General features: G+C 42.7%; 1 protein-coding gene across 1 annotated transcript in view; it reads left to right on the forward strand.

Annotated features, from left to right (window-relative positions):
- The window catches only part of TENM4 (teneurin transmembrane protein 4), a 338,371-nt gene that overhangs the window by 277,079 nt on the left and 37,160 nt on the right, over positions 1-24,132 (forward strand). The window contains exons 21-24 of the mRNA XM_035560436.1: positions 675-695; positions 7,791-8,023; positions 16,701-16,855; positions 20,567-21,444. Coding sequence (XP_035416329.1) covers positions 675-695; positions 7,791-8,023; positions 16,701-16,855; positions 20,567-21,444 — 1,287 coding nt within the window. The remainder of the gene's footprint in view (positions 1-674; positions 696-7,790; positions 8,024-16,700; positions 16,856-20,566; positions 21,445-24,132) is intronic.

Raw genomic sequence — 24,132 nt, forward strand, 5'->3', positions numbered from 1 at the left:
TTGTACTAAATGGAGTTTGCTTGTGTCTTCTCAAATCAGCATCTCTGCAGGAGATTAACACCCTCATGATTTGGCTTTGGGTTTGGATTTTTTTTCCTTTTTTTTTCCTTTTAATTTTTTTTCTGGAGTGTAGTGTTCTGTTGCAGAGAGGAAAGCAAATGCATTGTGGGTCTCAGATAACTGCAGCATGGTTGTAACCAGCCCCATGAAAAACGTCCAGCTCGGCATAATTTCAGTCTTCTGGGCTGGAGTTCATGAGTTTACAGCAATGAACTGCCACCCACAACTATGCAACTGTAAAGTTATCTTTGTAAATCACAAGGTATTGCTTTGAGGATAGTGAAAAAAGCTGTGAAGATATCTGCATCTACATATATTTAGCTCGGCACTGCTCTGTATGATAAAGTCTGCCTGGTCCTATCTTTTGCATAAGTGGATAACTCCAAGCAGGTGAGATCACACTTCCTTTGTGATATGCAGCGATACATAAATGAGCTTACTGACAAGTAATATCCAATATAAAATATATCAGTGTCATTCCAGCTAAGTCTTTATTTATTATTGCATTGTATGATACAGTTACTGTCAAGTTTTCAATCTGCTAATAATGCTTCAAACTAAGCCGCTAACACCTCATTCTTTCTTCTATTCCCTGCTTTCCTGTCTTCTGTCAGAAATAAAGATTTCAGACATAGGTAAGCCAACCAGTGGAGAATTCTTATGCCGCTCCCTGTCTTGTTGCATGTTGTTACACAGTAAGCCATGAGTGCCATTTCCAGATGATTCAAGAGGAAATGAAGCTGGTGTGATTAAAACTGGCGTAAGCGATCAGTCGTCAGAACTGGGAAACCATTAATCACAGAGCAGAATCGCACAGACTTCTGCATGATCAGTTGCAGTTGCAGACAGAGGAAATATAGACACAAGTAAGCAGGGTAACAGGAGGAGGAGGGTGGAAGGAAAAGCGGGTGGGAAATCAGCAAGTAAAGAGAAGGCACCGCCAGGATACAAGTCGCTTGGAGAACTTTGATGGAGAAATAATCTTAATAGGGTGAAGTGTCTTCCCTTTGAGTTTTGGGGAGTGCAATGGACAAAATGAAGGGCCAGAAGTACCCTGGCATCACTCATCTAGGGAAGTAAGGTTTTGTAACTCTGTCAGCTTGCGCTCTTCACAGAGAGCCTTTGCATTGAAAGTGTGTCAGGCTCAGATAGGAGGTAGTGCAACTTGGAACCTTAGCCAGGAAATGCAATAAAAAAGAGAAAGAGTAATGACAAGAAAACAACATTAAAGACAGACTCCTAAATTGGAGCTTTGTCACTAAGAATATTTGTCACTCGGGTTCACTGGAGTTGCAGTGGGTTTGATCCAATCAGTTGCATTCAGGAAGATGTCAACCTCCTGTCACTGCTTGTGTTTGCAAGGACTTCTCTGGCTCTGACAAGTTTCCCATCCTTCTCCCCAGATGCTTTCTAAATTAGAAGCTTAGACTGTGGAGTTGGGATTTTTTTTTTGGTTTAGTTTTCTTTTTGCATTTGGGATTGGGGATTTTTTGTGCTACGTGCTTTTTATTTACTGTTTCTTTGATTTTATAGAGGCTGTGCAAAACCAGAAATGTTCATTTTATCTGCATGCCTGGAAATGCAATAGAGTAGAAAGTGTTTTTTTGTCTTATTGCCAAAACATTAATGAAAGGCTGAGCTTCCCCTGTATAATGAACTGGCCCAAGGGGTCTATTAGTTGGGCTGGGAGGTTGGTACACAAGACCTTTGCACTGACTGTCTTCATCAGGCTGAGTTCCAGACCCCAGCTTCTCTTTCACATCATTCGAAGGCAACAGAAAAACTCATTTCTCTTTGGAACAAGCCAGGTTGTATCCTTAATGACCTAGAAATACACAGCCACTAAAGTGCACCTGCTTTGACAGTGAAGGGCAGCAGCTGAAGAGCTGTTACAAGAAGAGTTTTTATTATATGAAGACAATCACTGAGTCAAGATATATGGACTGGCCACAAATGCTGCAGATGCCACCAGAGCTATACGAAGCTGGCAGGGCTTCAGCCTATAGGCAATTCCTGAAAAATAAGAAATGAAATGACATCAAGCCAAGGCATTCCTACTCCAATGCAGTCTAAAGGGAACCAGTAAGGGTGGAGGAAGAGATGAGGAGCTCTAGATCGTGTATTTGCTTCTGAGACTACATTAAGGGAGTCATCCATGTGAGTTAGCAGCTGCTCTGTGTCGTTTGCCATAGCACATCATGTTAGGAAGCCTCTTCATCCCTGAGCCACGAAGAAATGAGTGGGTGTAGTCCTAGCTTTGAGCTCCAGAGGGCCCTAACCTTGACATCATTGGCAGGCAATAATTGCAATGGGTGAGATCCACAGGGGCAAACCTCAGTGGGTTGGAAAAGCTGCGATCCATATGCAAAAGCTTCCTTGTTTCAGGGAGAAGGATCTCTGGAGCTTGTTCTCCAGAGGTGCTAGAGCTACCAACCAAGAGGCTTAGCTCTACAGCACGGCATAGGTAGCTGAGATCCATCTCTATAACAGCCAGAAAGGCTGTGGGCCAACACAGAAACATCAGCTAACCCAGAAATCATCGTGAAATAGCAATGCATCCCAATTTTTCCCCCATCTGTCATTCAATAATAGATGAATATGAACTTATTCCCGTATGGCTATGTGTATGGACCTGTCTTGATGGGCCAACAGAAACTAAAGACCTTTTCCAAGCATGGCTATAACAATTTGCAGTTAATTGGCATTGCCTTTTCTCTGCAGAAACATGGAGGGCAGTGAAGCATTTCTGTCTTGCAGATGTGCAAAAAGTGGCCACACTTAAACATATTCTCCCTTTCTTGTTTCCATCCATACCTCAGAGAGACGAAGCTACAATTAGTGGCAAAAAGAGATGCCTGAGAAAACTGCCCTAGCTTCAGATCAAAAGTCCTTTGCAGTCCATGGGCTGGCTTACAGCATTGCTGTGAAGTTTTATTATCCAGCCTGCGACACCAGAAGAGCTTTGGGCATCGCACACAAACTGAAAACACTAAAAGGCCAAGTGTAAATTCAGCTCACTGCACTGTGTGGCCTCCTTATGTGCTAATCTATTGAATGTCACCCAGGGAAAGAAAAAAAAAAAAAAAGACCAGTACCTCACACAAGCTATAATAAAATCCTCTGTTTGCGAGCTGCAGGGTGCTTAGCATGGAGCCATGGAAACAGCCCCTCTGAACAAAAACTCTTGGCTGCAGGAATTCAGCAGTTCTTTAGTCACCAGCAAACGCATGTGGCCACCGAGGCTCAGAGGGGAAGAGGGCAGCTAGCACAGAAAGTTTTTACGGAGGTGATTTCATGTGCTTGAAACGGAGGCATCAGATCCAAGAAAGCACCGGGGCTGTATTCAGATCAGCTGTTACGGATAACTAACTTGGGTGTTGTGACTGCTCCTCTCAGGTGACCTCAGAGCCACGTTGCTACCATTAGCAGCAGTTGTCATTTAGAGGAGGTGGGAGATGGCCTCGCATCTGAAAAACTAAGATGCAGGTCATCTCGTAACACAAATGGTGAAAATGTCAGATGAATCGTTCCTCAAAAGTTGCTATTTCTCTCCATCAGCTGTAAAAGGAGTTAAGGCAGACTGTTTGTATGTAAGCATCTGCCTTGTAGACATCTGAAGCTCAGTGGGATGAACAAAAGCCAACAAAAAGGTGCAGTCTGCTGTGCTGACATAGGTAACCTGCTCAATCAAGGGACCATGTCCTTTTTCCCAGCTTTATTCCTTAGAGACTGGCTTCCCATGCTGGAGCAGGAGGCTCCTGCAGACCATGGACTTTGCACCCAAGGGAATAATGACAACCTTTGCTCTACACCTATCGTTGTACTGCAGAAGCAATCCAGATGAGTGGCACGTCTGCCTATTCACCCCATATTTTATCACTTTCCTTCCTCATGCCTGTCTGCTAGGAATCATGTAAGGCATAAGCACTTTAAAATGGAGTTAGAATCCCTTAAGCTATCTGCAGAGCTTCCCAGATGGTGCTGGCACTATCCTGTCCTAAGAATGAGAATGAAAAAAGGAAGGGGACAAGGCAGATGTATGGGACAGCCTATATGCAACCCCAGCCCCCTGGGGTCACTGTGAATTTGAAAGCTTTCCCTGTGCTCTCCCAGCACATCAAGTATATAGGAAAGTCATTTCACCTTCGTTTAACTTTGGTTAACTTCTCATAACTTCTGCTTATGAGACTGCTCCCAGTGATTACACCATTGTGCCTGCTATTACCCACTAAAGAGCCTGTTTTCAGCTAGGGATCAGCCCACCCCATCCCAGCATCCCCATCCTGTTTTGTTGCTCTGGGGAATTAAAATATCAATGCAGTGCTCAGAGTTTCTTCCAAAAAATCTTAATAGCAAAAGGAATAATCTGAATAGGAAATCAGCTCTCTCCCTCCACAGCCCGTTTCCAGTGGTGGCAGTCTCAATATGGGGGATAAATACTCTAAGGCTACAAAAACTGTAACTGATTGTCTTCTGAAAAGTAAAAAATCCTGTCTTTTGTTTTGTTCCTTTATCTAACTGAGCAATGAGAGGGGATAAAAGAAAACAAACCCAAAAATCTTCTCTGCTTTGCCCCAGGCAGATTTATTTCAGTTGTTGCTCAGTTCAGTCCAATTTGCCCCTTGGATTTGCCTTCTGATTTTGACTTTAAATAAAAAGCAAAGCCTCCGTGTTCCTGGCTCCAGAGCTCATGCGTTATCACAGATGAAGGGAAGCAGGTTGGGAACTTTTACAAATTTTTATTTTTTTTTTACAGTACTTTCACAGTATGTTTATTTAGCATCTCTCATCCTGAAGGATCTCAAAGTGTTAAACAAAAGCTCCAGCATCTAACGCTTCACGGTTCATGTGAGGGCAGAACACGACACCTTCCCTGTACAGTGGTGAAAACTGTTGGCCAAAGCTGGTGGGGTAAAACTGCAGCTTGTTCATTTTTTAACAGTTTGCATTTGAGCAGCCCTGCTCCAAAGCACTCCAGTTTAAATACTCCATCACGTAAGCCATCCAAGGAAGCCTTCCCACACACAAAAGCCCTATGCACGGAGCAGTGTGTAGGAGACCATGATAAGCCATGCTAGTAAAAATAAGTCTAGTTGATAAAAACGAGCTAGTGCTTCCTATTGCTCATACAGCTGAAAAGGCAGAGCTTGTGTTGGGGCTGCCTGTACCGTTAATAACATTAGATATAGAAAGGCAATCATGCCATAGGATTTCACTATCAGCTCACCAGCTGAAATCCAGAATAGGTTTTAAGTGACCCAAGATTATTACTGTCCCATAGGTAGGTTAATAAACAGAAGTTTCTCTCTCCACCTCTTCCAAGGTACATTTGCTAGTAAAGATGCGTGTGTCTCTGTGGTATCAAGCTATGCAAAGGATTAAATAAATAACCACTCAGAGCTCATTTTTTAATCATAAATGCATAATGATGCGAACCGTGAATTCACCCCTAACTTTTTTGAGGAGCCTATTTTCAGGACCTCATTAATAAAACTCACCTTACCAGCAGCTACTCCAAGTATTAGGTTAATGTAACAGCTCTTTACTTAATTCAGGTAGGAAGGACCATTGAGCTTTTCTGCTGGACGGTTATTTCACTTTTACCTGGTTCTCTGATCAGTGGTTAAAGGAAACCGGTATTCACTTCAGCGCTCATTCTGCACAAGAGCTGGAATTAGAAAAAAGTTTAAGATCTCGCTCTTTCACAGGTTGTAAACAGTAAAAAGTCCACCAGAGTGAGGCTGTGAAATCCAAAAATAAATTACAATGATAGTGCTGGGAGGGGGAAGCAGGAACCTGTAGTTCTGCAACCATTTTTTTCCATCTTGGAGAAATCATTTGGTTTTACCCATCCTCAAATGGCCTGTTGTAAGACTCAGCAAGAGCTATCTGCGCTTTCCAAGATGCTAAAGATTTGCAAAGTGCCATTAAAAACGTCCTCCTTTTGTCCACCTCCTGTGCAAAACAGAGATTAGGAACAGCTCCAAAGCTGGCTGATGACATTCAGCTGAGCATTGTTAGGACAGTCAGTGGAAAATGCGAGGATCAGGATGAGGAATGGATTCCCACCGGGAACTTCTTCCACCAGGGCTGAAGTCACTTGCTTAGTGTAAGTGACATGCAGGTAAATGAAATAATGCCCTCCCAGCCTGCTGTCATTGGGAGGGAATACAGATGGAGACTGAACTGTCAGGCTGGAGCTGTCTTGAAGGTCAGAGCATTTTATTTAGCAAGAATCAGTGTCATTTGCAGAGATGAAATCTGTTCAGACTTTAATAGGATAAATCACAGGGGATATTCTAGAATAAATCAGAAAGGTGTTTTTCTTTTTTCCCAAAAAAGTATTAAGTGATTTGAATGAAGAACCAACTGACGGCTTTTTAAACCTGACAATAATTCAGTGGGTTTTATGTGCCTGAAGAGGGGTTAATTTTCCTAACATAAAGGTTGAAGGAGGGAGGAAATTTCTTAATACAAGGGACAGAGTTAACTGTGATTGACATTTGGCTTTCTAAGCAGCATCTCCTGGAACATTGCACTAAGTGCAAAACGTTGAACTATGGCCCGTACATTTATTATGAATTCAAGTTAGCTGATGGGTTTGGACATTTTTGAGGTGTTCTGTAGAAAAGGAGAGAATTTTTCATACTCCTTCTAATTATGACTTAGCCTTTCTTAGAAGGAAGGAGCTCTGTTTTCAGGCACCAGTTTCAGGCTTAGAGCAGATGCAGCTCGATACATGCTGGTAGTACACACTTAATTTCAAGAAAATAAAGACTTACCAAGCCATAGATAGAATCCTTCAAAGAAAGATTCTTAAAATTGTGTCTAAATTCATCAGGTTGTTGTTTCTAAAACAGATGCTGGTTTACCCATTTCTCCAGTCTTCGGCTCACTTAGTGCCATGGCCAGGGAACTAAAAAAACACCTTTCTGTCTGCTCACACCATTTTATCAGCCACCCTTTCTTGGGTTCAAGGAAGCAGTAAGATAACGAGGTTTAACAGGGGACTGACATTCAGATCCCTCAGACCTTCTCCTAGTTCATGTTGTTACTTAGGGCAAAGTGTGATGCTCCAAGGACCATTTTGTTTCTGTCTTCACTGAGACCCAGCTGAATCCAGTGGCAGCAAACATTTTATCTCCACCAGGACAGGACAGGACTCTGGGGTCTTTGCTGAAGTCAGTGGGATTTATACGCAGGAACACCAGCTGAGCCCCAGTGCAGTGATCTTCAAGAGTACATCTTCAAGGGCTTTACACTTGGTTTGCTTTGGGGTTTTTGTCCTGGGGTCCTTCTCGGGATGCCAGCTGTATTTATTTTTCACTTTGTTTTCTAGGTCTAGTGTCCTGTGCTTCCCCTTCACTGTCTGGCACTGCACTAACACCAGTTTCAGCGCTATGTCCATGTTAAATAAATTAATCCCAGACATTGGAACTCAAGCTGTAGTAGTTCCTGGTATGAGTTTGGCCAGTGAGCCCTTTCCTTTGGCAGCTGGCCTCCATGCCAGAGAGCACTCCTAGCACAGCGACTGGTAACAGACATAGCTCAGAAACCTGCTGTGTTAACACGTCTCTACTGAGACTGCAAATATAACACTGCTGCACTTTCCCAGTCTGTCTGCCCTGTGCATTTTTCTTCTCTGAAGTTCTTATATTGCTTGTTGGTGTAAGGAAACAAATCATCCAAATGATAATAATAATAATAACGTTATACCCTTGCTTTTTCAGCCACAGCCCAGCTCATAAGTATTACTTGACCACAGATCCAATCACCGGCTCCATCTACCTCTCTGACACCAACAGCCGACGTATCTACAAAATCAAGTCAACCACATCAGTGAAGGACATTGTGAAGAATTCAGAGGTGTTGGCTGGAACCGGAGATCAGTGCCTCCCGTTCGACGATACCCGCTGCGGAGATGGAGGCAAAGGCACCGACGCTACCCTTACAAATCCCAGGGGTGAGACTGCTTCTTCTCCACAGGCTTTTTTAACAGGATCTGTTTGAAAGGGACTTGTTTAGTAATGCTGGGGACAGCTCTCCTTTCCTATCAGAAAATAACCCGGGACTTTGCAGGCCTTCCCAAGCCAATCCACAAGCACGTCCTAAAGACTCATCTTTGGAAATATAGAATCATAGAGTCATTAAGGTTGGAAAAGCCCTCCAAGACCATCTGGTCCAACCGTCCCCCTACCACCAATGTCACCCACTAAACCATGTCCCTAAGCACCACGTCCAGCCTTGCCTTGAACACCCCCAGGGACGGTGACTCCACCACCTCCCTGGGCAACCCGTCCCAATGCCTGACCGCTCTTTCTGAGAAGAAATGTCTCCTCATTTCCAACCTGAACCTCCCCTGGCGCAACTTGAGGCCATTCCCTCTAGTCCTATCACTAGTTACCTGTGAGAAGAGCCGACCCCCAGCTCCCCACACCTTCCTTTCAGGTAGTTGTAGATGCACCTCACTCTCAGACCGTCCTGGTCTTCACACTGAGTGGCTGGGACAAGTGCCAGACCCGAGGTGTGTAGCAATGGGCACATGTGCAAAGAGCAATAGAATAAATCCACCCATCAGTTTTATGCCCACTTAACTACTTATGCTCCTTACCAAATAGCAGTGTTTGGTCCTTACCAATCTCGGTAGGATTCACCTATGTTCAGTTCATTGAGGCTCTCTTGGCATAAAAAAAAAATAACAAACAAAAAAACCCCAACAACTCAATTAGCATTGCTATATGTAAAATACCAACAAAACCTGCAGAGAGCTCAGAGGTACATAAAATTCAGGTTTATACATTGACATGAGGCACTGTGGCATCTAACTCAAATCTTGTAGTGGGGTGGATGCTAATTTTGATATAGGAATTGTCTAATTCAGTATGACTTCACCTCTCTCCTGATTAGCTTACTTATATTTGATAAAGGCACAGCCAAATCAGAATAAAAGCATCACACAGCCTTCATGGCTGTGAACTAAATTGTTCAAAACAGGTTTAGCCAAACATATGCAGTCCTGTGTGTAGCCAAGACTTCAGTCTGGCAATCTCAAGGTAACAAGCCCTGCATATGGAGGATGTCATTCCTCCCAGCTGTCCACAGCTCCTCCGAAAAAAAAAACACACAGAGGGTGTAAAGCTGGGGTGGAAGATACTGTTGGTACACACACCTTCTGCAGTGTTTGCGAAGAGAGGAGGGAAGAGCCCCTGTGCAGGAATGCTGCTAGAAATGTGGCGTTTTTGCCTGCTGTGCTCTGCATCTTCTTGCCCAGTTGTTAGGATTGTGGCGAGTTATTTATAGGTTCTTGGCTTGAGCATCAGTGTGCTGTAGGTTTCCTTTTTCATTGCATCTGGGAGTGGTAGCTCCCTCCTTCCTTACCACAGCAATTTCCAAGCCCATCCCAAGCTCTTTTGTAAAGCAGCTCCTCGGCAAAACCCAGGGATCCTCTAATAAGTTACTTCCCAAAGAGCAGGCAGGATGAAGGCAGCTGAGCTCTTGTTTCTCTTCCTGGCTAGATTTCTTGGGAAGTTATTTTTCTTGACATAGAGATGACATTATGGTTACTGAATCCAAGAAATCCGAACCGATTTAGTGACCTTTTGTGTCAGCTCTACTGATTTTTGTTGTTGTTGTTATGTGTGAGCTAGTTGTCTGCTGGCAGGATGCAGAAGAAATTACCTTGGGAGACCTGCACTGTGCCAAAGAGCACTGAAGGCCAAACTGCTACCCTCGTAATATTCAAAGGGCCCAGCATGGGTTCCAGGCACTCCAGACTCCCATGAGGTGACCATTATACTGGGATGAAGTATTGCCAGAGGCACAGATGTAGAAAGGGAATGGCTACCTGTGGGCAGAGTAGAAATCGTCTCGTTGAAATGAGAGGGCTGAGTGAAAAGAAAATTAAGTGACTCGGGCAGAGAGATTCAGACAGGCTAGCAGATGAGTCATGAGATCAGGGAATCCAGAAATCTGTAATCCAATTTTCTATACCACTTTGACGTTCGACCAGTCCAAAAAAAAAAAATTTGTTGGACCTCCATTCTCCCTTGTACAAGATAAGAGGAATATTATTCATTTCCCTACACAGGTGGAGGTTGCGAGGTTTAGCTGAATTATGTTTCTGCATTCACTATGGGAAACAGAGCTCTGGAGTTCAAAGCTTTCAGCGCTGAAATCCTTCTTGTTGGCAATTCAGGCTCTCAGGAGGCTGTTCTTCCACCTCAATCATACCGCGGCAAAATGCATGCATTCGTTCCTCATCGCTCAGAAATTTCACAGAACAGAAGTAAATTGAGAGTGAAAGAGGAAATGACACGAAGCAATATGGCAACAAGAAAATAATAATCCAAGAGCCCACACCCCTGATGGAAAGCTCGCAAACAGCATACCCTGATCTGGTTCTAGCCTGAGTTTGCAGTCTGCTGAGACAAAAGCTTTGGCAGGTGCGAGTCCCTTCCCATTCACCTCAATAAATGATTACCAGTGAAAACTCACACTAACGATGTAATGTCAGCATTGTTTACACCGTGCGTCCTAGCAGAAACATTCAGCAATTGCTCTTTCTTGGTGTGACGGTATTGCATAATAGTTCAAAATAAAAATGAGCTTTTGCACAAGTAGCCAGTAGTCCTCAGGCTACCCTCTGCTCCCCTCTCTTGGCAGGGAAAGTGAAGGGCCAGAGGAAATTAGAAAATGATTCTGCAGCTATAGAAGTATCAGCTGGCCAGGGCAGGACTCGGAAAGTTCATCTCTTTAAGAATCACTACTCTTCATGGGACTCTGCTTTTAAAGGCTAAAGTTAATTTTTAACTGATGATAATTACCACGTATTTTAAGAACATCTTTGCAGCTTGTTCAAAAGGTGTAAGGAAACAAGGTCTTGCCTCCACTTTCACAATGCTTTAATCAGATGATATCTGCAGCTTGCTGGAAAATACTGAAGGAATATAACCTGCCAGGTGAAAAACAGCAATTTATAAAAACTGGAGAATCAGTCATGGGGTGTCGAAATAGGCTTTTGCCTACCTTCAGCCTCTTGGGCCAATCAAGGATCTGATCTAAGTAGAACTTTCGGTTCTTCTTTCCGTGGAAGGAAACTCGTACCTTGAAGGCTGGTTCGTTCTGTGTCAGTGCACGTCTGAGTTGTACGAACCACCCTCTGGAAGTGCCCTGGAAGCACTCCTGGTGACAGAGCCCAAGGGACACAGCCCCCCCAGATATCACTGCTCAGAGTGATTCTCCACTTTCTGAGCAGGAGCCTTTTCCCCATAACATTGGTCACCTCTTCCAGTTCCCACATCACCTCCCACCAGTTCAGAGGGGTAATTTCTCCGAAGTGTGTTCTGGATAGAGGTCCTTGTCTTGGAGAGAGAGAAATCCTTTTTGGCTTACACAAGACATTAGGGCGGATAAAAGCCACCCCTGGAATTTCATTCTTCCCCTATCTTTGGCTTCTCTGATGAAGGTAGGCTATACAAATACAGGACAGGTAGATCGACAGAGGAAATAGTGGGGGCAGTTGTTTGATCAGAGTGTTTATCATAGCTGTTAGGAACCAGTCTGATCCCTCTGTTCATTTGCCACAGAGCTCAGCAAAGCTTTCAGACGCTAGCGAATTTCAATGCATCCTTGCAAATTAAAGTGTTACCACTTTCTAATTATCATCTGCTAATAACGATCGTCTTCTACAAGCAATCTAAAGAAAAATTAAAACTCCAGCTTGTCAGAGCATTTGTTTTCATCTGAGTACTCACCAGTGGTTCTCCTTGGGAAAAAAATGTTGTGGCAGAGAAATTACCAAGGAGCCTGCAATTAAGAGAGATGGCAGTGACAAGTCTATACAATAGGAAGATGGTTTCAGAAAGGACAGGGCTGGGGCCAGGGGTGTCTCATTCATTTAGCACCACAAAAACAATGCAAAATGCAGTAATTGATTTGGGGACAGATTGCTTCCTTCTCTGCGTCCTGCTGAATGTGTAAACAAAATCTCAGTTGTTCGCTAAGTCTTCTCGGGTTTGACAGAATTATAAGAAGAAACTCGGCCTTCCACAAGCACTTAGAATTTGTATCATCAAATAATAACGTAAGGGCTATTTCAGGGAGGACCAGAGGCTGATTGAACAAAATATCTTGTCTCTAACTGTGGCCAGAAAAGACACATAGGGAAAGGGGCAACAACAGTGACCTTTCCCTGCTAACATTCTGGTCGTTGACATCTGGGAAGCTTTCTGAAGAGATTGCACCTGGACCCTGTGATTAGATGCCACCATCAATTTGTTGAGAAACCTCACTGAACACCCATTCTTTTTCTTTGAAGACATCCTGTGCTAATTTCCATGACTTATTTAGCCACAGTCTGAAAAAGTCTTGTCTTTTTGAGACTAGAAGAGTGTTTGTTGTTCTTCTCTCTCTGCCTTTCCTAATCCATTCTTGTCCTCTAGCTCCTTTCTTGACCACTGCAGAGCCCCAAGCTGATCATTGCAGAAAACTTGCACAGGAATTCCACCTTTTTTTTTCTTTTTCCTGTGAGCTATTTTATGGCTTGTCATTGCATATGGGTTGTTAGACTTACTCCTTCCCCTGTGAATTCCTCTGTACTTATTGACATTGATTTTCATCTGCCATTTTATCACCCAGTTATTCAGCATCCAGCCTGACAAGAAAGCTCTGAATCTGGATTCCTTTAGTACCTATTTTTTCACTTAAAAGGGTTCTCCCCACCCTTTCTTTTTTTATTTTTCCAAGTAGAGCTATACGTGCAATGCAATCACTTGTAGAGGTTTGTTTTTTAGAAGAGTCATTGTGTTCCAGTATTTGCAGTGGCACCTTGCACTGTCACTTCCTCACACCACAAGGTCCTGACATTTCAAGCAAATGTCATCGCATCCCAGCTTTCTACTAGCACAGCTCACTGGTGCGATGCACGGTGTGCCACAGCCCTCGTTCCTTACGGGATCGTAGACTATCCAAGAGGAACCAACATGATTTCCTACCGCATCTATTTCATAACTCGGAGCTTAAAATTTGGACCTGCAACACCACCTAGTTAGTGGCAGCAGATGTTTTCTCTCAGTAGCTGTGAGATTGAACTTCGAGCTGTGTGCTGAAAGTCTTTAATTCCACTTATGTTCCTATGGAAACATGAGAGGAGCCTTCTGCCAAAGCAACCCAAGGCCTTTGGCTTTACATGCGTAACATGTGAATTACCTGTTTCGGTGCCCGTCTCCAGCTCCCAGCACTGGAACTGTGCCATAATCAGATAGGAAACACAGAAATCCCTATCAAAAAGTTTGATCTGACCTCTACAATCTGCTGCAAAGAAGCTGTGAGATGCCTCTTTCTCTGCAAGTTGTCCCTCCAAAGACACTTGTCTCGGGGAGAGCAGGGCTCCTCTTTGCAATTCGATTTAATTCCGAGGCAATCAGGTAAACTCAGGAAGGGACCGGAGTATTTGCTGTGCGAGGGGCAAGTGGAAAAAGGAATTAGACCTTTGACAGGCTGAAAACTTTGTTACCCTGCAGAACATCCTGGGAAATGCCAGGTAATTGAGATTGCTAGGCTCCGTGGAGGAGGGATAAGCAGAGAAGTGCTCCGTGATAGGACTGCATGCACCTGCTATCGCCCCCAAGCAGGGTGATAAGTGGCAACTTTTCTATCCCACTTTAAGTTATTTGGCTGTGCAAGCTCTTTGTCTAAGCCGGAATGCAAAATAAAGTTGTGCTGTATCAACCGATCGGAGCCAAGGTATGCCCGGATTATTATTGCTGTAACTGGTTAATCAGAGCAGCCATCAGAGCTCAGCACCGCGCACCGAGCGGCTGTCAGCACACGCTGCTGATAAGTCCAATCCAATCCATATGGAACTAGCTAAGAGAGAAAATTCTGCCTCATTTAAAATCGCATTATCCAGCCTGCCACCCTTCACTGCCTTTTGGCCTGTCACGCAGACTAATGGACAGGAGCCCTGAAAAAGACTCGTTGTGAACCTGGGACACGGGGTAAGAGCCTTTTGTGCCTTACAAAAGACAATTAAGACCAAACGAACCCTCTGTCGTGCCTCCTTTTGAAAAGCACATGTAGCACATTGCTTGAAGAGCTCAGCTGTATTCCTGCTTGTCAAGCAAACACCACCAAACCTTAAGGAACTTGCCATTTGGTGGGCAAAATAATTAGAGGAGCGGGAACCTTCCAAGCAGATGTGCCAATATCTTGGCTGGCTTGCTGACCATGGTGCCAGCTTGGGCACGATGCTGACGGATCTCATGGCAGGCAAAAACAACTTCTTTTAAATCATGCAAGCAAGACATTGTTGCGGATTCCTCCACATCTCTCTGTAGCTTTTGACGAGGTGCTAAGATACAGCTGATGGGTTGGTATTGTGTATGAAGAATAAATGGCCACCACTGCTGCAGCTTCTCCTGTGGCATTCAGGTGTGCAACAGGTGCTTGCCACTCCTCCTTGAGGTTCTTCTTTCGAGGTCTTGCAAAGATCAGTCGTGTCTTGGCAGGAATTAATCGCAGGTATTGGAATGTAGGACTGGAAGCAATCTTTTGGATCATTTAGTCCTGTCATCCATTATCCCAGAAATCCTGTCATATAATCCCCTCCAAAATTAATGAACTTCGTCTTAAAAGCAGCAAGTAATATTTTTTTTTCTCCTCACTGCCCCAGGCGCTATTCTGAAACCTTCCTGCTCTGCTGGTCAGATATCCAATCCAGGTCAAAGTGATGCCCTTCAGGCAGGGAGATGCTGTGAAGAAGTCAGGAAAAAAAACACATTTTTTACCTCCCAGCAAAAATACACAGCTCCCATTCAAGTCAGTGATCTGCAACGTCATTGTCCTGACTCCTAATTGACTTTGACTCGACAGGTCGCAGCCCTGTCTGAACCCCTCCTTTTACCTCAGCAAAATGGAGAAGTTTGTTCTTTCTCCCAAACAATGACTTAATCCCGAGGTTTTCTTGTCATTACTTCCGGGCTAGATTATCCTCTGCGCCATTTCATTTCCTCTGTAGATTTCTCTATGACCAAATACGATATATTTTTCCACATATCATCCACCTCCGTGGCCCATACAATAGTTGCAGTGCTGGCTAAAGGCCATAATTTTAATTTCCAAAGCAATCAGGGGATTAGTCCCTGCTACATGAAAGGCAAAAACTTTTGATCTGTGAGTTGCTGCATCTGTAATTCACAGCATAACTCACAGTGGATGAAGATGGAGGGTAAATGTTTCAAACAAGGGGATATCTGGCTGTAACAGAGCATTTTGGAGAAATACAAGATCTGGTCGCTTCTCAGAAACATTCTCAAAGCTTTCTGTCTGCAACAGATTTTCCATCATATCTGTCACTGTGATGACAGCCAAAAAAAACATTATGGAGAAGATTCATCTCACTAACTTTATCTGTCTATGGTATAAATGTTTCCTGTGGAAATACTTGCTGTAATCTCCTTTCGTAGTCAATGAGGAGGAAAAGGTGCTTCTGGAAGGATTTGCATAATCTTCTGTGGACATCTGCTTTAGGGTGATATGCATTGCACCCCAGAAAGGTATTTCTCTCTGCTAAATGGAAAACCTCCAGCTACTTGCTTGCATGTACAATACAGATGTCTACTTCTTGCCAAGTTATTGCTACCCTGCTAATGAAAGAAACCAAACAGGAAGATCCTAATATTCATATATTCCAAGCAGAGTTTTTACCTGAATAGAAAAGGGTGTTACACGCTTCTCCGTTCCTGTACTGTTCTTTTACATTCTTTGAGTGTCTTGAAGACACTTAAATATTATGCTGAGCAGCATTCTGCTACTGTAGGATAGATGAGATGGATGACTCTATTAGTATCTGTGGAGTTATTTTTAATTTATACTAGCATAAAAGAGAGGTGAATGGGGCCCTTAACTTCTTATTCCTGCCTTAGTCATGAACACTCTCTACGACCTTGTGAAAATTGCTTTATCTCTTATTTTCCCGGCATGTAAAATTAAGATGCTCACACTCACAGGCTGCTATGAGGTCTAATTAGTAAGTGTAAAGCACTAGGAAAACCTCTGATGAAAGATGCAGGGTATAGCTGGCCTGGGATAAAGAGGATTAAAGGAGGTAGTGGTAACATAACAAATACTTGAGAAATGATGCCTAGGGGGAAGTGAAATGGCACATATCTTTAGGTGAGGAAACAAGAATCAGCAGTCTGTAACTGTTGTTGGCAGACTTCAAATTCACTGGTAGGAGTGTGTCTACAAAGGGACGATGAAATAAATCACCTCGCAGTGTTCAGAAACAGGTGAGCTACTAGAGATGAGTAGGATTATCACAGCAGAAACCCTTCCACATTTCTCCATCTGGAATTTGACTGACCTGGTGGATCTTTCAGAGCCTTTCTCATCACTGTCTCTGAAACATTCCCCAGTGTAACATTTTCATGCTCATGGCTTAATATTCATACCATGAGCAAGGCATCATGTTTCTGAACACGTAGAACACGTAGTTATTAGAATCCTTTTTGAATGCCATAAAATATATTGTTCCCAACCAAACCAGCAGTCTTACACTTTCATGAGTCAGACCAGACCCATTCATCTCATATTTTCAGGTTGCTATTCCTTTCTGACTGATGTGTTTTTTTCTTCCCCAGGCATCACTGTGGACAAGTTTGGGCTGATTTACTTTGTGGATGGCACAATGATCAGGCGGATTGATCAGAATGGGATCATCTCAACAGTGCTGGGTTCCAATGACTTGACATCTGCTCGGCCTCTCAGCTGTGACTCTGTCATGGACATTTCTCAGGTAAGACAGACAACTCTTTGGATTGGTTCTCTGTGGAATAAAAGCCTAGGCATTCACCTTGTCTGCATGTCTGTGTGCCTCCCCAACTTCAACAAGGAGATAAGGGCTTAAGGAGAATTACATCCCTACATATTCTGTAGCATGAAAATTACTGAGTCAAAAGAGAGCTCCTATAAAGACTGAAAGACCTAACTCCGAGAGTTGCTGGGGAGAGAGATTTTAAAGACTTCATTCAGAGCTCCCAACCAACTGTGTGAAACATATTCCTGGGAAAGCAGGTTTCATTAGGCTCATTTCTCAAGAAACTAGTTGGTTTAAATTAAAAAGGCCAGGCAACTATACTTATTTTAGTGGGGATATAACACTTTGCTCTGTTATAACAACTTAGCAAACCACGTTTTTTTTTTCATTGCTTCCCCCCATTCTGATTTGGCCCAGCAAAATTTTAGGCCTGAATCAAATTAACATCTAGGAAATACTGATTGGAGGCTGTGGTGCCAAAATTAGCAACAGCAGGAAAACAAGAATCTTGAATTGCATTAGATTGCAAATTGGTTGCAGCTACCATCATGCTGGGCTTTTAAGTCCTGCTGCTTAAAGGTGGAGGGGAAAAAAAGAGAGAAAAAGAAATCTCAGTTTGCTGATTGCTTTGCTTCTGGATAGTGCAGAAGAGAAATCTGTTACAGCCCAGCACTCAATTTTGTGGGGCACTGGCCAACTTGTCAAATTGTGCCAGTTTTGAGATGCCGTGCTTTGAAACCTTTGTGCCACTCATTGTTTGCTTGGCTAGAGGAATGTTGCCCTCTCCTATGAAAATACAGATCATAGCTGGAGGGCTAAGTACTGTTATTCAGCCACAATAGATGTCAATGGGGTTTCCTTTTTGTAACTACCTAGATAATTTCCGTGCTCCCATATGGAATCTGTTCTTCTTGTTTTTCTCTCTAATTTGAAAAGGTTATTCTTGCTTCTTTGCAACTGGTTCCCACTGTCCGCAATTTATGAACAAGCTGAAATTATGAGTTTAAAAGCTCTCATGCCTTCTATAGAAGTAAATTTTGCTGGTTAAAGGCCATTTTGTAGTATGTTTCTCATCTTAAAGGCATGTTTTTTCTTTACCCAAATTTCAGGGGCAGTTACCACAAGACCATTGAGGATTCAGGCTTTAAAAATATTCTCTGTCAAGTTATGTAGCTTATATGCATACCAGTGTCATACTTAAACATTTCTGAGATGAGCTAAAATGGATCAGCAAAAGCCTCTTTCTTTCCCTTCACAAAATTACAGGAGCCATTCTTAGATTAATCTGTCCTGTGATGGACAGATTAACCAGTCATGTTCTGGACAGACACACCAAAGACAAGATTAATGAGGGGAAAACAACAAACAAACAACAGCAATGAACATCTAAACAAAACCCAGCTTGGGAAGTAGCTTTTCATCATTTACAGTGCATAGAAGGGTCTTTTCTGTCAGGTCCCTGAGGCTATCTGGGACATGAAATATTTAGCTGCCAATGTTGACAAGGACTGTTTTTTAAGAAATTGAAAATTCCCTTGTCGGTTCAGTATAAACTCTGCTCTTGATACTAACTCAAGGCTGAGGAGCTTAAAGACCACTGGAAGGGATGGAGGCATGCATTATTGAAGAGGAAACCACGGGCTATAATGTTTTACTACAGGAAGGGTTAAAATAGGCCAGGAGCTGAGAAAAGGAAGAATTTGCAAACGGAGAATCAGAGTAGGCAGAGCTCAGAACCGTTATTAGCCATGAAACTGAGCTTCACAAGCCCAGACATTAGAAGGGATAATGAACTGAGTACCATGCAACTGATGCTCTTAAAACAAAGCAAAACAAACAAACAAAAAAGTTGAAAAGGGATTTAAACATGAGTAGAAGCACCAAAAGTAAAGCATGGCTGTGGCAGAGATGGTCAAGCACAGGCTTTAAAAGTATGAATCTTCTGTGTGTTCCTCTAGTTCTTACCTGGTCTCTTCTTGTTCTTGGTTTCAAATGTGTGCCCTTCCCACAGCTCTCAGTCACAGCACATCCATTGCACCATTTGGTACAGGGGAAAAAAAAAAAAACATAGGAGAAGGGAGAATGACACAAAGTGGACAGTTCTTCAGTTAACCACTAGATATCAAGTCCACCTGCTCTAACTTCGAGTTGCCTGGCTGACTGAAAGGCAGGATATAACCAGAACAGCTATTCTTTTTTAACTAGTTGAATATCTATTTAAAAGACTGCCTGGAGGTGACCAAGAGCATTCTTCAAGGTTGTTCATTTCCAATTCCACTTCACACCTCTGTTATGGAGAAGAGACACAATTAAGAAAACATGTAAGCACTGTTTGACTCCCATCATCACAACATTGACCTTTTTTATATATAAAAATGAAATAAAATAAAATAGTAAGAAAAGGAAAAAATCTCACAGTCCTTGTTAAAAAAAAAAAAGAAATTACCCTGAATTCTGTTAGTAGAGCTTTCTTGGGTCTGACAACTGAAAGAGTAAACTCACCTGAAAAGACAACATTTTGCACAAATAGAGCTAGAAATAGAGACCTTCTAGCACTCACTCACTTGTAATGTTACCAGTCATTGCTTCAGTTTACTTGTGTCTATGGATTATCAGTGTAGAACTGGAATGTATCACTATTACTTGAACCCATTCTTCCATTATGTTCAAAAAATATATTTAAAAAAAAAAAATGTAAAGACATAAGTATTTTATTTCACAAAGTGAAATAGCCTGAATTTCTTGTGATTTGCTATTTTTGCAGCATCAAGCACAAAATAGGTGGTTATAACTTGGGTGTACACAAATGCTGACACAGCTGCCAGCTTTCTGTATCTCTTCATGTCATTTACCCAGAGGAGCTGGGCCACTTGTCTGGAAAATCCTTTAGTTGAAGGATCATTGTTTTGTTTGACTGATCAGTTTCACAGCACTTCAACCAACAAAATTCCCAGTCCCAGGTCTCCACTCTCAGGTCCAGGCTCTATGAATCCAAAGAGTGTAGGGTGGCTCAAAGAAGGGAAATCTCATTTGAATCTGAAACTTCTAGTTTCCTCCTATTTCCCATTCTCCTGGCACAACACTGTCAGCTCCTGTGCTCCTAGGGCACTGATTCCACTTTGCACGGGATGAGACACCTCACACCAAGGTGGAGAGACAAAAAAGCCATAAAATAGAATCATAGAGATCACTAAGGTTGGAAAAGACCTCCAAGATCATCTGATCCAACCATCCCCCTACCACCAGTATCACTCACTAAACCATGTCCCTAAGCACCACGTCCAGCCTTTCCTTAACCCCCCCAGGGACGGTGAATCCACCACCTCCCTGGGCAATCTGTCCCAATGCCTGACCGCTCTTTCTGAGAAGAAATTTCTCCTAATTCATGGTACAATGAAAGCAGAAGAGCATCTGGCTCTACCCGTCACCTGCCCCCATGAAGCAAAACGTGAGTGTCCATGTGTGTCTCCCTCCTGTGAGAGGGAGCCAAACCCACTCATTCACTCCAGGGTGATGCCTTCTGTGGTCACATATAGTAATAATAATAAGCAGTAATAATCATTTGTGCTTCTTTTACACTTTTTCCTTTTACTCCACGTTGAAACATCCTCACTGAGATTGAGTTATAGCAATCATATGGTGAAAAGAGGTCTCATTGTAATAATTTCCTTGTGTTGTTTCACCATCAAGGTTCGTCTCGAGTGGCCCACAGATCTGGCAGTCAACCCGATGGATAATTCGCTGTATGTGCTCGACAACAACGTTGTGTTGCAGATTTCTGAGAACCACCAAGTGCGCATAGTGGCGGGGAGGCCCATGCACTGCCAGGTGCCGGGGATGGATCACTTTCTCCTGAGCAAGGTGGCGATCCACGCCACCCTGGAGTCCGCTACCGCCCTAGCCGTCTCCCATAACGGGGTGCTGTACATTGCTGAAACAGATGAGAAAAAGATCAACCGCATCAGGCAGGTCACCACCAATGGAGAGATTTCTCTCGTGGCTGGTGCACCCAGCAGCTGTGACTGCAAGAACGACGCTAACTGTGACTGCTTCTCGGGGGACGATGGCTATGCCAAGGATGCCAAGCTCAACGCGCCATCCTCCCTCGCAGTGTGTGCAGACGGGGAGCTGTATGTCGCCGATCTTGGAAACATCCGAATACGCTTTATTCGGAAGAACAAACCATTCCTCAACACGCAAAATCTGTATGAGTTATCCTCACCCATAGACCAGGAACTCTACTTGTTTGACACCAGTGGTAAGCACCTTTATACTCAGAGCCTTACCACCGGAGATTATCTTTACAATTTTACTTACTCTGGAGATGGAGATATAACCCTGATCACTGACAACAATGGCAACTTAGTCAACATCCGAAGAGATTCCACGGGGATGCCGCTCTGGCTGGTCGTGCCTGATGGCCAAGTCTACTGGGTGACCATCGGTACCAACAGCGCTCTCAAGAGTGTAACCACACAGGGGCATGAAGTGGCCATGATGACTTACCATGGCAATTCTGGTCTCCTTGCCACCAAAAGCAATGAAAATGGCTGGACAACATTTTATGAGTAAGTATATTGTGAATATTATGCTGCTGACTTCATTCTGTGTCCTCTGAACCATGCAAACTTGTTAGATTTTTAACAGAGCTGAACAGAGCTATAGTCCAAATAAAATGTTCAGAACAGAAAATATTAGATCTCACACAAACACTTCATATTAGATGTACGTGTGTTAGAGTTTAAATAAGCTCTCTCTATCAAATCAACTTCAGACAGAGGTTATGCTGAGTTTTTCTAAATCAGCTAAGGAATTTGGACACCTGCTTCTCCTTAACTATAGTTGGGATTGGAAATTTAGGCTGCATGTCAGAGAATTTTGTTTGGCTTTGAAAGCCATGAAAGTGTGAAAGTTCCATCAGATCCTCTTTTTCTCAGCTTTTCACCTACTTCTTGTGCTCCAGTGTCTTTTTTCAATTGTTTGAAATGGCTGATGTAGAATGACAACTGACAATGACTAATGACAGCTTGCTCAGAAAACGATTCTGTAATTAATGAACTGCTCTGTTTCTGTTGTGGTTGGCCTCACTAAACTTTAAAAATAATCTCAGAGCTATTCAAGCCCGTCCCTGCCCAACAAATTTTTGAGCAGAGAGAAGGTGGGATGCAGTGAAAAATGCAGCAATGGCAGTGACGAAGATTTGTGTTTTTATTTTATATTACTATTAGCAATTCCGTGCTTGTAAAGACCATGAAGATGATAGTATACTTCTGATATCAAATAGGAAAAAGATAGATTACTCAAACAAGGGCCTCTAGAAGGGTGGTTTACAAATTCATCCTGCTGTTGCAAAACCACTCCCCTCTTCCTTAGTTCCATTTTTATTCTCAAATTCCAGCCTTTTTGAAATGCTCTTTTTAGCGCATAATTTCCCATATAGTTTGAGTGGTTACATGGAAGCATTCAGATACCATAATAGTAGACCCATTGCAGGAGACCAATTTGGCTAGAATAGATAGTTCCCAAGATTACAAAGACAAAAACTGGAGAGAAAAAAAAAAAGAGGAAAAAAAAAAGGAGATAATCAGGGAAGGAAAGCTGGCTATACCCACATACCCACATATCCATGTGTTAGACGTGCAGTTGCTTTGGCTCTTCCTTTAAAATGCTCCAGGCCCAGTTTTGAGTTTCTTTGCTCTTGCCTCTAAAAGAACTGATGGAAACTCTGTGATGAATCTTTTGAAAGGTTATTTGCATTCCATCAAGGTTCTGTTTGCAATTACTACAGCAATATTCTTCAGTGAATCAAAGTTAATACCCTTCCATCTCTTACATTGAATTTGCTTGAGGGAGGCTTTAGGGAGGAAAGATAGGGTGTTTTTCTCTATAGGAGTGGAAGCCTGCTTTATTGTCAGGACCATCATGCTAAATCAAGGCAATATTTTCTTTTTGTAAAGAACCCAATAGTTCCTATGCTTGAAAACAGATGTAGCGATGGACAGTGAAGTAAACTAAACATTACAGCCACTAATGGTCAGATTTCTACCTAAAGCATATTAAAAGTGTGACTGAAAGTATCAAGGAGATAAAATGAAACAGAAGCTAAAATCCAGCTTAGTCTGTGGATATATTTATAACAGTGATCCATTATATCTTGCTATCCAACAAAATAGAGCATTTGTGAAAGTCATCATTCTGGTCCTTTTATGCACTTCAGAAGAGTCATAAGAAAGCTTTTTAGAGCTAAATGGAAGACAGTATTCTCCAGTGGTTAGGCTATGGAAATCTTGACTAGAGCAAGTCAGCACTATATGATAGCACAGCATCACTGAAAATAGAGTTGGGAATGTGTCTTCAGAGATATCTCATCCAAACCTGTGATCAGTTATCTCCATTTAACTGTTCCTGACAGATTCTGATGTAACTTTATACAACTACAGCGTAAAAGCCTCTCTCTGAACTAGTTACCTCAGCCTCCCTTTATAGGCAGTGGAGAGAAACAGGTACTTTCAAGGTGAGTTTCGGATGAGTTATGTCAGATATTGTGGCTTTAGGATGTAATGAGACAAGTAGTAGCCTGAAAGTTCCTCTCCATAAAGGCAGTCCAGAATGATTAGCTCTGACAGGGGTGTTTACATTGCAGATATCTACGATTTGGTCAAATGGATCCTATCAAAGTGATCTAAGTTGTTCATAAATACTGCTAGTGATAATAATGTCGTTACCTATCCTATTGTTAAAGTTTGGTCTTGCTGTCAAAATACCTTTTTAATATGCTCAGTCTGAGTCTTCCTTGCTTGAACTGAAGACTGTCACTTCTCAGCCTATCCTACCCTATCCTAGCCTGTCTTATCCTATCTGATCCTTTCCCAACCTGTCCATTAGGTTGGTCTTCTCTTCTTCTTAGCTGTGAAAAAGGCATATTAAATGCCTCAAGAACTCAGCAATAGGAGGTCACTCAGTGGGGTCGTTTGGGGTGAATTGGCAGGGCTTGATTCTACCCTGGTTTTGCGTGCGTAATCTGGAAAAAAATATAAAATCAGAACTGGTAAAATGAGAAGATTATTAAATAAGGGTGAGATCCTTAGATTTATTGATAAATTAAGTTTCATTTAAACATATTATGTTATTATTACACGGTTTACTGCCAAGGTACAAATGTAACAGGCCACATCTAAAGAATGGGGCTGAGCGTTGACTCTCAGAGGTTGCAGTAAACAAATCATGAAGCCATCCATGGCAAATCTGTCTAACCC

This window comes from Cygnus atratus, chromosome 1, assembly GCF_013377495.2.
Source record: "Cygnus atratus isolate AKBS03 ecotype Queensland, Australia chromosome 1, CAtr_DNAZoo_HiC_assembly, whole genome shotgun sequence".
NCBI classification, from domain to species: domain Eukaryota; kingdom Metazoa; phylum Chordata; class Aves; order Anseriformes; family Anatidae; genus Cygnus; species Cygnus atratus.